This window comes from Chlamydotis macqueenii, chromosome 5, assembly GCF_036417535.1.
Source record: "Chlamydotis macqueenii isolate bChlMac1 chromosome 5, bChlMac1.mat, whole genome shotgun sequence".
Classification (NCBI taxonomy): domain Eukaryota; kingdom Metazoa; phylum Chordata; class Aves; order Otidiformes; family Otididae; genus Chlamydotis; species Chlamydotis macqueenii.
This window is the reverse complement of record NC_141560.1, coordinates 42,488,331-42,503,023: the sequence shown is the minus strand read 5'-3', so window position 1 is coordinate 42,503,023 and position 14,693 is coordinate 42,488,331. Positions and strand designations below refer to the sequence as shown.

The 14,693-nt window shown below is 38.0% G+C and overlaps 1 protein-coding gene across 1 annotated transcript in view; it reads right to left on the bottom strand.

Annotated features, from left to right (window-relative positions):
- Window positions 1-261: 261 nt before the first annotated feature.
- INO80 (INO80 complex ATPase subunit) overlaps window positions 262-14,693 on the bottom strand; it is a 66,451-nt gene continuing 52,019 nt past the window's right edge. Inside the window, exons 28-36 of the mRNA XM_086748882.1 lie at window positions 12,977-13,071; window positions 10,059-10,131; window positions 8,228-8,386; window positions 6,770-6,872; window positions 6,107-6,195; window positions 5,106-5,261; window positions 3,929-4,088; window positions 2,890-3,108; window positions 262-2,281 (exon numbers count right to left, since the gene is read on the bottom strand). Of these exons, the coding sequence (XP_086605008.1) occupies window positions 2,064-2,281; window positions 2,890-3,108; window positions 3,929-4,088; window positions 5,106-5,261; window positions 6,107-6,195; window positions 6,770-6,872; window positions 8,228-8,386; window positions 10,059-10,131; window positions 12,977-13,071 (1,272 nt within the window). The 3' untranslated portion in view covers window positions 262-2,063. The remainder of the gene's footprint in view (window positions 2,282-2,889; window positions 3,109-3,928; window positions 4,089-5,105; window positions 5,262-6,106; window positions 6,196-6,769; window positions 6,873-8,227; window positions 8,387-10,058; window positions 10,132-12,976; window positions 13,072-14,693) is intronic.

Here is a 14,693-nt window from a genome sequence, read left to right as displayed (position 1 = left end):
GCATGCTTTTTAAGTTAAAAAATATTTTTTTTCTCTCTGCTTTGGATTACAAATTGATGCAACTATCTAGGAGTTTGAAAATCAAGACTGTATACAAAAAAAAAGTCCTTTCAACTACTACTAAAAAAAAAAAACCCCAAAAAAACAAAAACTGTAGAGAATGATGTTCCAAAATGATCAACCGTCATCTTCTCTTACCGAACCCTCTCATTCATACAAGCTGTATGTATAAAAACCACAAAGACACTGATTTACATAAAATTATCTCACTCCATTTTATTTAAGATTTTATTCTCCAGTTAGTAAAAGAAAGATGTGTCTCTCTTTATACATATGTACAAGTTCAGTTATAAAAATAGACAGCACATTCAAAGAGAAAAAAAGGCTTGGCATTTGTCTGATTCTCTCTAAATATCATATATACATGTGAATAGGAGGGGAAGGGGGAAGTCTTCATGAGTTAATTAAACATCACCTCCCCCTCAATTATCCCCTGCAAATCTGTTTAAAAATCAATCTAACTAAGCTCAGTTCTGCTATTTTCAGGTGTGCAAATTAGAGGCAGAGCCAACAGGAAGCACTCGCTCCACACTGTAGGACGCCAGGCAAAGGATTCGGGGTTGGAAAAAAAAATTTATAATAATAAAAAAGTAATCTTCTGCTGCCACAGCCCAGACCTCCAACTCAACTTGCTTCTCTCTCAAGGGATGAAAGTGACTCGACAGAACAGCCTTTTAATTCAATGTGTCGGACAGAAGAACTGCCCCACACCTAAATCTCAGTGCAATGCAGACAGCGCTTACAGCAAAGCAAGGGGCTACGGGGGAAGTCTGTGCATTGAGAACGGGGAAGGAGCAACCAGAGAATGAGAACACAGATGGGCACTAGCAGCACTGCCTTCTATCAGCCTTACGGGACACGGCTACTGGTACCTGCACACCGCAGTGAGCTCAACCAAGCTAGGACCTGTGATGATCACAAAGATGAAGGGAAAATACACTGGAAGTACAGTCAATGGATGGCTGGGATATGAGACAACTTTTTTTTCCCCAGGATTTGGCTGGAAGGGGGAATGGCACAGTTCTCTCTCAAGACTGTTTTTCCTTGCTCCTCTCTCAGCACTGCAAGCTGCAGAACCATGCTCTGCTATGGCAGAGAGAGGGGAGCAGCAGCAAACTCTCCCCTGGCACTTCAGCTTTCCCTCTTCTTGAGTTGTACAAATAGAGCCTTACTTTGTTTCTAACCTTTTTAAGGAGTTCTGCACACCTTAAAAGTGAGAGAAATAATTCTGAACACAGTGAGCATTCATGATGATAAGAACTCTGAAATGCAAACCAAACCACTGGCTTGTGGTTTCTTCCACTGCGTGAAGCAGAGGCAGTGCTGCTGCTCTCACTAGGCCTGTCAGCGTTCTCTGTGTTCTGTGGCTCTGAACCTGTTCCTGACAGATGGTGCTGAAAAGAGTCCATTCCCTGGAAACACCTGAGGCACCTTCCCTTGCATTTCAAATCTCCAGAGAACCCAGAGGCCCACACTAGAAGAATCCAGGCTTTTTTTTGATCACACATCATCTTCAACTTAGCCCCCAATTACCCCGGCACATACACTGATACACTGACCAGAAACATCTTCTGACTCTACAGGGTACTCCTGGGGTTCAGATACTGATTTCACAGGATACAACTAACGCTGGGTTCCACCTCAAGCTGCAAGAGAGAAAGTACACTGGTGTGACTTCAAGCCCACACAGCCACAGGATATTGCATGAGTAGCTGGATGCTTTCTTGGGAATCTTTGTCATATTTGTCAAAAAAACCACAAGCTGACATCTCTCAGTCACCCTAGACTCCCTTCCCCCCTTCTCGCAGCATCTGCAGAGACAGTTTTTTGGAATCCACATAATCAAAGTGCTCACAGAAACCACCCAATCCCATTGTGCTTTGATTTTCTTTTCACACACGTGCTGGTCAGCAACAAGGCATTCATTTGCATGCCTTCTACTGGCAGAGTGGTCCACTCTGAAAGCCAACACAATTCAGACAAGCCTTGGGGGTTCAAAATTACTACCGACCACCTGAGGTGTGGGCACCTTTGCTTTGCTTCCGAATTGGAGTTTCTGATATGAGACTGCTGGTCAGGTTTAAGCTTTTGGGGGTCCCACAAACACTGTTTCCTTTGCTCAAAGGGGAGCTCAGGGGAGAAGAGGCGCTTGAAGGTCCAAAATCTGCAAGTCCAGAAGGCCGAATAATTGCTGTTTGTAGAGGGCTACTCGCAGACATGCCTAACAATGGAAAAGAGAATCAAATGCCATGTGAGCATAATATTCCACTCGTGTCTCTTCAACAACAAACAATATACTACCCCTTATTAATGATTTATGAGAGTTTAAGGAAGAAGGATGTCCTTAAGATACAAGTCGCCTTGCACTTATACCCCAGGCCACCTTCAGCTGGTATAAAGCTGAAGCTCCATCACTATCAGTTTAGCAGATTTTGGAACCTGATGCTGTAAACTTCAACATGACAGCAATACAGGAAAGCCACAGCCATACCCATGGGATAAACAACACTATATCCAATTTGTCTGGACATCAAAATAAAGAAAAAACAAGAAAAAAGAGAAATATTTGGTATGAGATAATTCAAAAGGCAGATGAAACTTCTGCAGGACTAGCCTCCAAAGGTCATCTGTGGTGAAACTGCCTATCTTCTCAAACCACTACTATGTTACGTTGTGTATTGCCTGGATCTCAGAATATGACAGACAAGCAATACCAAAATACAACACTTTAAATCTACTTTTTGCCAGGCTGTAAAGAACAAATCACCCACACTTATGTGGCTGGTTCTGCTCTCGGTAGTCTGCTACCTCCCCTTTCCCACAACATACCTTTAGAGACATTGTACCCGTATGCTGCGTACGCCGCTGCAGAGGCTGCCGCTGCCCCTGCTTTGGCACCTGCCATTGCAGCTGCACTTCCTGCTATTGATTTCCGGCTTCTGCCTTTCCCAGTGCTGCCTTTTGATCCACCGCTCGAACCTTTAGGACGACCCCGGCTTCGACCTGACTGGCCTCTCCCAGTGAGAGGTGTATCTTGCATTGAAACACCTTAACAAAAAAAGGATGTTAGAACAATAACTGCTATAGTATTTCTGCTGACTCACAAATGAATACAGCATCATAGCTCCTATTCTTTACATTAATACTATTAACGGATACTGTTCATTTACAGCAATACGGACACTGTTAGCAAGCAGTGATCCCATGAAAAGAAACTATGTATACAAAATTTCACTCTTCATTAACCACATCTTAGTAATTCCAACTACTTATTGTTATTATTATGAATCCAGTCTGCAAATAGGTGGAGGATTCTGGGTTCTACTTCATGATGAAGCATTTTCTTACTTGAAGAAAGATATTTTCTTACATTTGGTATCTCTAAAGAAACTCATCAAGAACTATGGCTCTACTTATTTCAGTGTAGAAAACTATGGTAGTTAAAAACATTCACCATTATTTAAAATTACAGCTGCTCCAGTCACCCACTGGAAATAGAGAACTGATTATTAGCCCAACAGCAAACCAAAGGAAAAGCTTAGAGATTAATAGTTCTGTGGTTGTCTGTAATTTGGTAAATTGCAACAAGGAGAATGGAGATGCATATAGAAGGAGAGCCCTCTATAATACAGGAACAAAGGACAAAACTTAAGAATAACTACCACAGGGAAGAAAAGTGTGGTGAATGAGAGATGATAAACAAACTTCTTATCAAATCAGAAGTAATTTCTCACTGAAAAGGCAATTTTTTCCCCAAATCTTGCCAATCACGCATATACTCTGGTTAAAATGCGGAAAATGTATCACCTAGCCATATAAAGTCAATCTTTAATAAATGTTAGTAGTAAGACAAGGCAAAGGTACTGACCATTCATGGTATCTGAAACCGAGCCAGTAATGGAAGCAGGAGAGTTTGTTGCCCTTGACTGAGGTGCTGAAGAAGCTGGATCATCCACAATCACAAGCATGTCATTACTACTCTCATCGGGAGGGATAGAGCCCATATGTAACTCACTGCTGATGGATATCTAAACATGACAGAGAACAAAGCCATTAGCTTCTCAGGTTAGGAAAGGGAAGGGTACAAACACAATAAGATCTTTAAAAGACATACACTCACAAGTACTTAATTGGTACTTGTTCTGTTCTCTCTCATTTTCTCTATGTGAGACTAGCAGCATGATACATAATCTGCCTAATCACACCACACCCTCTATTTACATGCTGAGCAGCAGTAAAGACCTCCAGGAGCTACTTAATTTCAATTTGTGAAAATAGATGTTAAGAAGCAGGAGACTAATGGGCTTAGCAGAGATTTAAGAAAAGCGCCATTCAACTGTGCATCTTCAACTGCAAGACAGAAAACAATATGACACAGAAATCTATAGAACAGAATATATTTGCTGCCAAAATCGGTTTGCAATTCTTTACAAAAAGATGAAGGAAAGTAAGATGTGTGCCACTGAGAATTTACAACTTAAATTCCAGAGAAAAAAATGCACCAATTCAGAATCAGAAGCAAGGAAGGAAGCAGAGGTGGTGATGTAGATGAGACTAGTGAGGAGTACTTACAAAGAAACTGAACATCAAGGAGCTATTTGAGGGATACGGTTTGGTTCAGGAGCAGAAAGAGATTGCTCTTGCTATGGAAGGAGGCACATGGTTATAAATCTGAGCATTACAAAGGCAGGAAAATGGGAGAATAGAATAGGAAGAAAGTGGGACTGCAGGCAGGAATGGAAAAATTTCAGGGACTGAAAGGGAGGAGAGTTAGGGCATGAACTTGCTGTAAAGAAAGGGAGGCAAGGAGCAAGCGAAGAGGGGAATAATGGAACATCAAATAATATGAGGAGCTGTAAGGCAGCTCATTACCACCTGTTAAGTTTTCAATACATTATTTTCATTTCCATGTTCACCTTTAAGACATCTTGCTTTCCCACATACTCAAAGTTCTACCCTAGCTAAAATAACAGAAAGAAAGAATCCTAAAGGATGTAGGGCCACAGCTGAAATAGTATATAGTTTAAAGCAGCCGTGAGTCTTACCTCACTGAAAGGGCTGGGCATGGCAGAGTCTACACTAATGAAGGAATCATCCCCATCAGCAGACAAGTTGGAGTTATCAGCTGAGGGAACAAATGGGATCACAAGGTTCATGCCCTCTTTCTTTCTCTTTCCATCCAATTCATCTTCCTTCTTCTTCTGAAATAAATAAAATAATACCAGGAATGAGAAATACAATAAAATAGAAGAAAGGGAATAAGTAACCCAAAATCTCAACATCTAATGCAGTACTATAGCTCATGGAATGCCATGTCCAGAATTACCCAAAGCAAGGTTATGAAGGACACAGTAACAGATCCCTTAAAGGCTCCTTCTTTAGATTTAAGTAGGGTTTGGGTTTTTTCTTTTTCCTTCCTAAAACAGATGGAGAATTATTCTTATAGAATTACTTTGATTTCCACTACCTTTTGGAGTGAATATGAAATTCTTTACCGTTACACAAAATTCCACTTAATTAATGCAAAGCCTCCTTGTCTCAAAAATCCAGAATTTTCATAAACTAGATTTAATGATCTTTTTTAAACAAACTGATCTTCCCTTGTTACACAGAAGCCACATAGCTATATGGGTTTTATCTATGCTTGGTGCTTCATTTACTCCCTTTTTGTCCCTGCAGAACAAAAATCTTGATTAAGTCACCATTTTACATGCCATAGAATGATCAGTTGATCATTTTGCATTTTTCAAGTATGAATACTCAAATTTCTGTCTGTAGACTACCAGTGATCTAGAGTGTTGTTTGGGTATGCAGTTTTCCTTATTTTTCAAGTTATTAAATGACATTAAAATACACATTATGCATTATATATTTTGTAGTTTCCCTCTTCTGTGTAAGGAAGTGGTACGGATTGATGTTCAATGGTGAAGGGAAGAAGCTTTTACTCGTTAGACTGCCTTTGCATAAAATGTTTCCACACCACATAATAGTGAGCCTGAAGCTCTTCCGGCTCTATCACACAGGCAATCTCTTTGCATCAAAGTACCTTTTCAGCATATTTTTCCCTTTTACGTTTACGTTCCTTCACACGATTTGTTTCTTCTTGCTGTCGCTTCTCTTCTTGACGCTGACGCACTGTTGGAAAAGAAATACAAAGCTGTCACCACTGGAAAGGTATTTCATATCCTTTTTAAAAATCTGACAAGAAATTCTAGTTCTAACTGAACTGTGAAGAAAAGTCAGCTGTATTAAAACTAAAACACATTGAAAACACTACTATATTAAAACTATTTGTATCCAAATTCCTAAAGTCTTACAGTGAAATTCTTCTTTCAAGCAACTGAAAAGCATATACCTCTAATACAGCTTCAAAAAAGTTTGATGAAATACAGCATTTTTACTAATACTTTTCTTGTCATGACCTACATAATTCTTGTGAAAGCTCTGTCATTCAGGAACAATGTAACGATCCTGAGTGAGCGCCAATAAAAACTTTATCACATCATCATGTCTCGCTTGCACAACTTCATCTTTCAGCTCAGCAGTGATATGAAACTAGCTTGTACTAAACAAGACTTGGCAATACAAAAAGAGCCAGGAAACAGAAGTTGTTATCAGCAATACATGTGTTTGTAGAGATAAAAACACAGATTTCAGAAGCAAATGAAGTGGAAGATGGGGAAAATGCTTCAACATGATTTTCACATACATTTCTTTTCTAATTCCTCATCATCCAGCAGAAGGCTGACCACCTCTTTTGGCTTCAAGGTGTCAGGTTTGAAATTGCCACCCGAAATCACCATTCGCTGGATCTAGAAGGAAAAAAAAACACGAGAGAAAAAAAGGAAAAATTACTCAAAGCAGCCATGAACCATTCGCACTACCCTTCACTGAAAGCCAGCCAAAAAAAAAGATGCCAGTTCATCTGTCTAAGTCAGAATTGACTCAATCTCTCTATCATACCAAAGTTGGTAGCAAAGTTTCAGGGAAGATTTATTAAAAGTGTAAAATATGAGAAGCAACCAAGCTAGAAAGCAGAAAATTGCCACCCCTTGTGCAAAGTTGCACTTTGTCTAAAGCACCATGTAATAAACAACAAATCATAACAGTATTAATATACTGTTGAAAAAAAAAAAAAATACTGTGGTACTTGTGTCAGGTACAAATTACCAGTTCAATTTTTTGAGTAATCTGCACAGAGGATCATGCAGATGACACTCTTAAAGGGTACAACAATTTTAGTCTCCTAGACTGAAAACTAAATCTCTGTATTGAGTCAGTCTCTCAGTTTAAACAATTCATTCAACCTGTACTACTACAACTATGTTAAAAAAAAAAAAAAAAAACAAACCAAAAAACCAGAAAAAACCCAACAACAAAACAAAGAGCTGTAACTTAGCAAAAGAGAACAAGCTTTAGCATAAGGCAATTTCAATGATTTGGATCACCAGCAAAAGGAATACATTATTTTCAGGTTGATATCAGGTGACTCTAGTGCAGTATCCTAGAAAAAATGAGTAAGTTTCAATAAGAGAAACACGAATGCATTCAGCTGGAGATGCTTCAGTTGCTGCAGTATTATGATCAGCATCTAAAACAAATGCTAAAAAAAAGCCTGAGTACACAAAACATCTGAATGTTGTATATAGTATACCTGCTGCTACCAAAGAAAGTGAATCTGCTTAATTTTTTCTTGCCAATAAAGTGTCCTGAGGTTTAGTTTCTAATACATTTACCACTTGATAGTGCAGGACACTGAGCATTTCTGGCAACCCTCACACCTCCAATAATTTTCACTTGATTACTTTTCAAATTTCTTTAAAAAAATTCAGCTGTGGTACAACAGTATAACATGAGAGGAATCAGTAACCTTGACACAACAAAGACAGAAGCTCTAGTCTTAAAGAAGCCCGAGTAGTTTCATTGCATCATAAGAAATAGTTTTCATGAAGTCATAGTGTAAATAATTAGCTTCTTCCTAGTTCACGTAATGCAGCTGTAATGTTGCTGTGTTAGGGACACAGATTTGTTTATCTGAACAAAGACATTCCCTTTTAGCTTCTCATCTGTCTCTCTGCAGATACTACTTCTGTTTCTTTACTCATTTTGATAGGTGTTTTCTGATACTGTTTCTGTAACTTCTTGTTCCAGATGACTTTACTCTTACCTCACTCTTTTCTTTAGCCCTTTGTAAGATGCGCTCCTCAATGGTGCCTTTACATATCAACCGGTACACAGTGACTTGTTTTGTTTGACCTAGCCTGTGTGCCCTGTCCATGGCTTGCTGGTCTACTGTTGGGTTCCAATCACTGTCATAGAAAATTACCTGCAAAAGAACACCAGAACAGAAAGAATTAAATAAACCCATACATTTAGAGCACCTGGTGATTAAACAAAGAAAAAATTAATATACTGATAGTTCTGCTATACACCCCACAGAATTACCACCCCACTGCAGGCTGTATTAACCCAGCTTTGCCCAGTCCTATGAAGCCTTTTCCACTGCATTTCAGATGAATTCAAATTAATTGACACTGTGAATGTTTCAACGTCCACAGAACGTCTTTAATAACTTCTTCAACAAATCTGCTTCAGAGGCACAAAAATTCCTAAGTTTGTCACAACACTGAATAACTGTCATGTTATTAATTGTAGGCTAACCCACATCATGAGTCCACTTTAGTGTTACTTACCTTAAGAAGAAAAAGCCCATAAAATTACAATTTCACAAAAAAGTAATACTCCAAATTTTTTTTTATTTCAAATCTGGATAAAGTCTAGTCTAGTCTAACACTTCTAGTGCTTCTACTAAAAAAAAAAACCTGAAATGTTGTATTACATTCATATTGCCCTATCATTCCAACAGCACTTTATGCACAAAGACATCGAAAAAATTTTAGACAACAAAGTAAAGTATTCAGAATGTTACAAAAACACAGAACTAAAAACGCTCACGGAAGGAGCCTGCAGGAGCATGCCTGTGCTTCCATCTGGTTATTTCCTGTTTAAGCAACTTCAATTGAGAGAACTTTTCAATCCTGAAAATCCTCCAGATACTTGTTTTCTTCCAATTTCTTTTAAGTGACAGCAAGATACGATAAAGTATTAAAAAAAAAAAAAAAAAAAAAGTAGTATTTTTGATTCAGAGATCTTTGGTTTTGTGTGGCTAAGGATTACAACCTACCTTGGGGCCAAATTTACACGCACATAAGGTATTGGGTTAGAAGCACAAGAGTAGCTGTTATTGAAGAGAAAAAATGGTTCATGTAGGTCAGTATTCCTTCCATAGTGATCAGTGGCAGCTGCTCCAGAGTGCAAATCCTTGCAATTCACCTAAATCAGTATGCCTTTAGATCTTGGGTGAGTAGAGGGGAAGTAATTTACCCTTCCTGACTAGCTGATAGTCAACTACAAGTGACTTTGTACTGTTAGAGTAGCTTCATTCTTCTGTGCACAGAAAAAACAGTAACCTATACCTGTTCTACTGATGCCTTTGCAGCTGAACCTTAAGAGCAAGCAGTCATACATGAAATAGCATTTACTGTATGAAAGTGTCCTTTGCATCTGTAGACCCCTTCAGTCATCCAACTCCTTTCTAGACTCTGGTAGTAAAGTATGTGGGGAGAAGGAATATATTTGCAACTGCAACCAAAAACTTTGTACCAAAAGTCCAATAGTCTACAACTTTACCATCAAGATACTACTATATTGTAAATATGAGCAAAGTAAACAAAGTTATACAATTCCATTAGGTGAATGGCAGTACTGAAAAAAAAAAAAAAAAAAATTGATCAGCATGGCTAGGAGTGCCAATTTTCACACAGAAACACCAGTTTTCCTACATGAATTGTGAGGCTATGAAGTAGGAGATAAGCAGCTTGGGAAAAACAGTGATTGGAGGCATATGATGCAGGGAAAGCAAAGAAATATTTATACTGAAAACTGAACATCAGTAAGTCAATTTTTCATTCTGTATTACTTTACCAAACTTCACCTACCGTATCTGCAGCTGTAAGATTAATGCCCAAGCCTCCAGCTCTTGTGCTTAACAGGAACACAAAAATATCGTTCCTGTAGAAGAAAGATTATTTTGCGTATGAGGAACACGAAATAACCACAGAAGTAAGTTTTTTTACCCATATCAGGGCTATTTTCTATTACTTGAACACTTCAGAACATTTTGTGCTGTTCATTCACGGTCAAGAAAAAAACCCCCACATATATAGGAGTAAGAGAAGTTAATCTACAAATCAGGACGGTCGGAACACACAAACATTCAGTTTGCAATAGCAGCTTATCAATCTCTATCAAAATAAACCATGGCTTGTTTATCTTGCCCACATTGGAAATTAAGATTTCATATGAACAAAAACCAATTTATTGTTTCACAGAACTGACTGATGTTAAAAAATCTTGCCTTAACAATGCTCAATTGATAAAAAAAAAAGAAAAATAAATATTGAAACTGTGTAGATGCAAGTTTTGTTCTAAATTTGGTGCTTTGAACAGAACAAACAAGGAGACAGGTCTAAATGCACTGATGAAAACTCAAGTGGTAACAGCAAATTCGGGAGTTTTTGCTAAGGCTGTGAACCTCACTAGTGCCACTGGGGGGTCAGCAGTATTTAAAAGTCCTTAGTAAGGACTCCTAAGAATTTGAAATACTGTACCCTGAACACTGACAGAGCAAGGCCCTCTGTTTAAGAGAAGACATTCTGCAATGTTGCATCCCTTTCTATCGCACTGTCTGTACACTAGCGCATGTAAAATTAGTAAAACACCAGAAACTCTTGCTAAATGAGCAGTACGGGACATTTCCTTCTCGACTAACTATGTGTAGGCAATCTGTCCTTGACAGTCCACTCATCAAATCTAGAAGGTCTTTCTTGCCCTTCCTGGAGGAAGTGTGGGTGTATTGCAGGCTATTACGCATATGCTAGTACAACTCAACAAACGTAAAAAACTAAGGGCTTTGGAATCTATATCCTTGAAGGTCAAGTAGAACTGACTATTTTCTCGGGACTCAAATCTCAAGACATTCACAAATACCTGGCAAGGCTGTATGATAAAAACTCAGACCCTCAAAGAATCTATCCTAGTCTAAGGTAAGATTTCACCCTTCCTCCCCTAAAAAAATTGCCAGTACACAACAGAAATAATTATGAAAACTATGAATTAACACACAAAAAAAAGTGCCAAGAACTCTAAAATTAGAAATAGAAGGTTTCTAGCAGTCTAAAACTAAGAGTACAAAAATCCACCCTGAGCTACGGATAGCTGGGAGGAACTGAAGTCAAGCTGACAATCTCTAGACTTTATCTTTCAGGTACAAAGCCAAAGCTCGCAATGCAGGTAATCCTCGGCCAGGAAATCTTTTCACTCTTGTAACAACAGTGGAACGTGCATATAGACAGTCACCTGAACTATCAGCTGTGAAATGCTTCTGGAAATGCCATATGGGAAAGAAAGAAAGAGGACAATACCACACACTACAAGAACAAATTATAATTCTACAGCTTTATATTTTCAGCACCCTGCTAAGATATCCTGCAGGACAGTTTAGTCTCAGTCAGGCTTTTTTTCCTGGAAATATTTCTCACAAGTAATCATGTAGAAGAGGAACTCAACTAACATTTTAATAGGAATTTTTGTTTAGACTGGCTGACTTATATTTCAAAGGGATTTCCTGCTGAAATGATTGTTTCTCTTCAGTTGTTCTACTCATTAATAAAAACAAATTACATTCATTAATACAGAATTTTTTTTTCATATCTTTTGATAAAAGAACCTTACAGGAAGAAGAGTCAGGATTCCAGAAGGACATCAGAACCTGCAAGGAACCTGTTTCTGACACCTAGAAACAGGCAGAAAGGAACTGCATGGTGCTCTCACTTCAGGTATTTGACACATGTTCTTTTCAAGTTTTATTGCTCCAAGTTCACTAGAAGACTCATCATTGCAGAGTCCTTTAGGTCTTTAAGCCTCATGAACCAGTGGCCTGAAAGGCTGTATATGGCTTCCCCTCCCATCTTCAGCTATGACACCTTTGGACCGCTAATGCAAGAACTACTCTCTAGTCTAGAATGTTGCTTTCACTCCACAATAAACAACCATCTATGAACTTATGTCCTCTGAAAAATAAAAGTGACCTTCTTACAAGCTCACATCAACATCCAGGAAGGGTAACCTTACTGTGAAATACCATACCAAAGTGACATCATATCAAGTCATATCCCATGATTAAAAGGAAACTTAATAACTATAAATTAAATCATTTATAAATAATGTGCTGTAGTGGAGACAAAGTTATACTGAAATATATTAACTTATAATAATTTGATTACATACTTTTCTTTCCTGTTGTGCTTGTAAAAACTGCAATGATCCATTTTGTTTTACTAAATGTAAAGGGTTAGCATATCTTGCTAGCTAATAAAATAGCCACTTTATCACCTGTATGTCAGTTAAGGTTTCCCAATAAAACATGCTTAAATGGTTTGTCTTGCAGAAAACCAGGTCACCTTCAAAGCTCTAGCATATGCAGGATTTTCAATCTCATCTTTACAGTGCCAATTGTCAGAGCATATAATAACCAACGAACATTTGCTGCCTTTCTACTGAGCTTCTTTATAAGCAACAGCATATTTGGAATGGCAAGAAGCACAATAGGTGGGTACACTAAAATTGCTTCTAATACTGTTTCACAGATAACAAATTCCTAAATACAACTGTGTTCAGTATCAACACCAAGGACTCCTGGTCAGCAAACCATCTAGAAACTATTTCAGATAAATGAGGTCCATTTGATATCAGGAAAGAGAACTTAAGTGCAAAATTCATTTATTTCCATGACATCTTACACCAACTCTCTATGTACACATCATCTGGCACAGAAACACCTTGTAAAATATATTACCTGTTCTGAAAATCTGCTACCATGTCCCTTCGTTCAGAAATCTTTGAAGAACCATCCAATCTCATGTAGGTATGTTTCCTATAAACCATGTATTCCTGCAAACAACACACACCAGAAAAATATAGTTGCTCGTCAAACCATTCAATCTTGATTTTTCTGGAAAAATCTCTAAATGTCATCAACAAATAAGCTCTAAGTAATCTTATGTAAGCAATACTTTATAATAATAGAAATTCAGCAATTAAAGCTACTCAATCATATGTCAGTTTTTGCACTTCATATAAGAGATAAATGACTATGTCAGCTGAGAGTTGGGGATGCATTTGCTGTACTGCAGACAGTGTTACAGTACATATCTTTTTTATAAATAAATAGGTAAATAAAATAACTAAACCAGGAAGCTTGTTTTCACAAAGTTTAAATTTTTAAATTTTTACTAAAACGTCTGTCCAGGCTTTATCTCACTAGTAAAGAGTCTGTGAATCTCACTGCATAGAAGAACTATTTTAACATGACATTGTGTGTCAGCCCACAGCTCATGTCAAGCAGCAGAACCAAAACCACTGCTTGGGAAACAAATCAATTGGCGTCAACCAGGAATGCTGTAGGCAAAGGCTTTTTTCAATGAGAGACACTTTTCATGCTCTAAGGTACTCAGCATTTTCCGATACCTGTCTAACTATCAATAAAATTTCAATTACATGGAAAGCTCTTCAGGCTATACAGATATCTATAGTTTCTCTGGAAAGATACCCTCTGATACTTTAACAATGTGATCCTCGGCTGACAAAATGCAACTCCTACTGGCTACATTCGTTAGATTTGACCCTACTGATACCTGTGTCTTTCTGAGATGCTGTGACGGCAAACAAAGACAGAGTAAACAGTACTTAATAGCACGAACTATTAGATTCATCTTGCTCCAAGCTGCAGTGTTTAGCAGATACAGAACTGATGTGCTGCAAAAGACACAGCAGTGGTTGTACGCTGATGAACCTGCTGACAGTACCATGCTCAGTTCTCCTTTTCACCTGTCCTTCAGGGCTCCTGCTCCTTTTTTTTTCCCGCTTCACTACTGCGGAAACAGTTAAAGAGCTATACTATAGCTATACTGTAAGAAACCTTGGAAAAAGATAGCTGTAGTGGAAAGAAGCTTTGATGTATGGCAGATGAAAGAGAAAGGTAAATAAAATTAACTGTGGAAACAGCCAAAGTCACACCTGGTCTACCTCTACAAAACAGAGGTCATTGCTAGTATGATTTCTGGAGCACAATAATAAACATTTAAAGCAGAGAACAGCTACTTCACCAGATACACACTCAAGCCCTAATTTACTATTGATTTATTCTATTTCTATGACAGGTTTCTATCACCAACTAAAACTAGAGAGATACAGTTGTCAATTAGGCACTATATGACCTTTTCTCCAGATTTGATCAATCCTTTTTCTATTTACACATGAGCCTTTTCCTTTCCTACTGTCTTTATGATAATTCAATCTTTCAACATCTTGATTTAGTTTTCCCTCACCTCACAATTAGCCATCTCTTCATTAGTGTCTTCTAAGCAAAACCACATTGAGAAAAACAAATGTGACAACCTTAAAGAGTAAGAAATACGTATCTACATGAAATAACAGAACCAAAATTATACTTTATCTCCTTCTGTTGAAAGAAAATAATTTTCCTCTTTGTATTTATATCTGCCATTTTATAA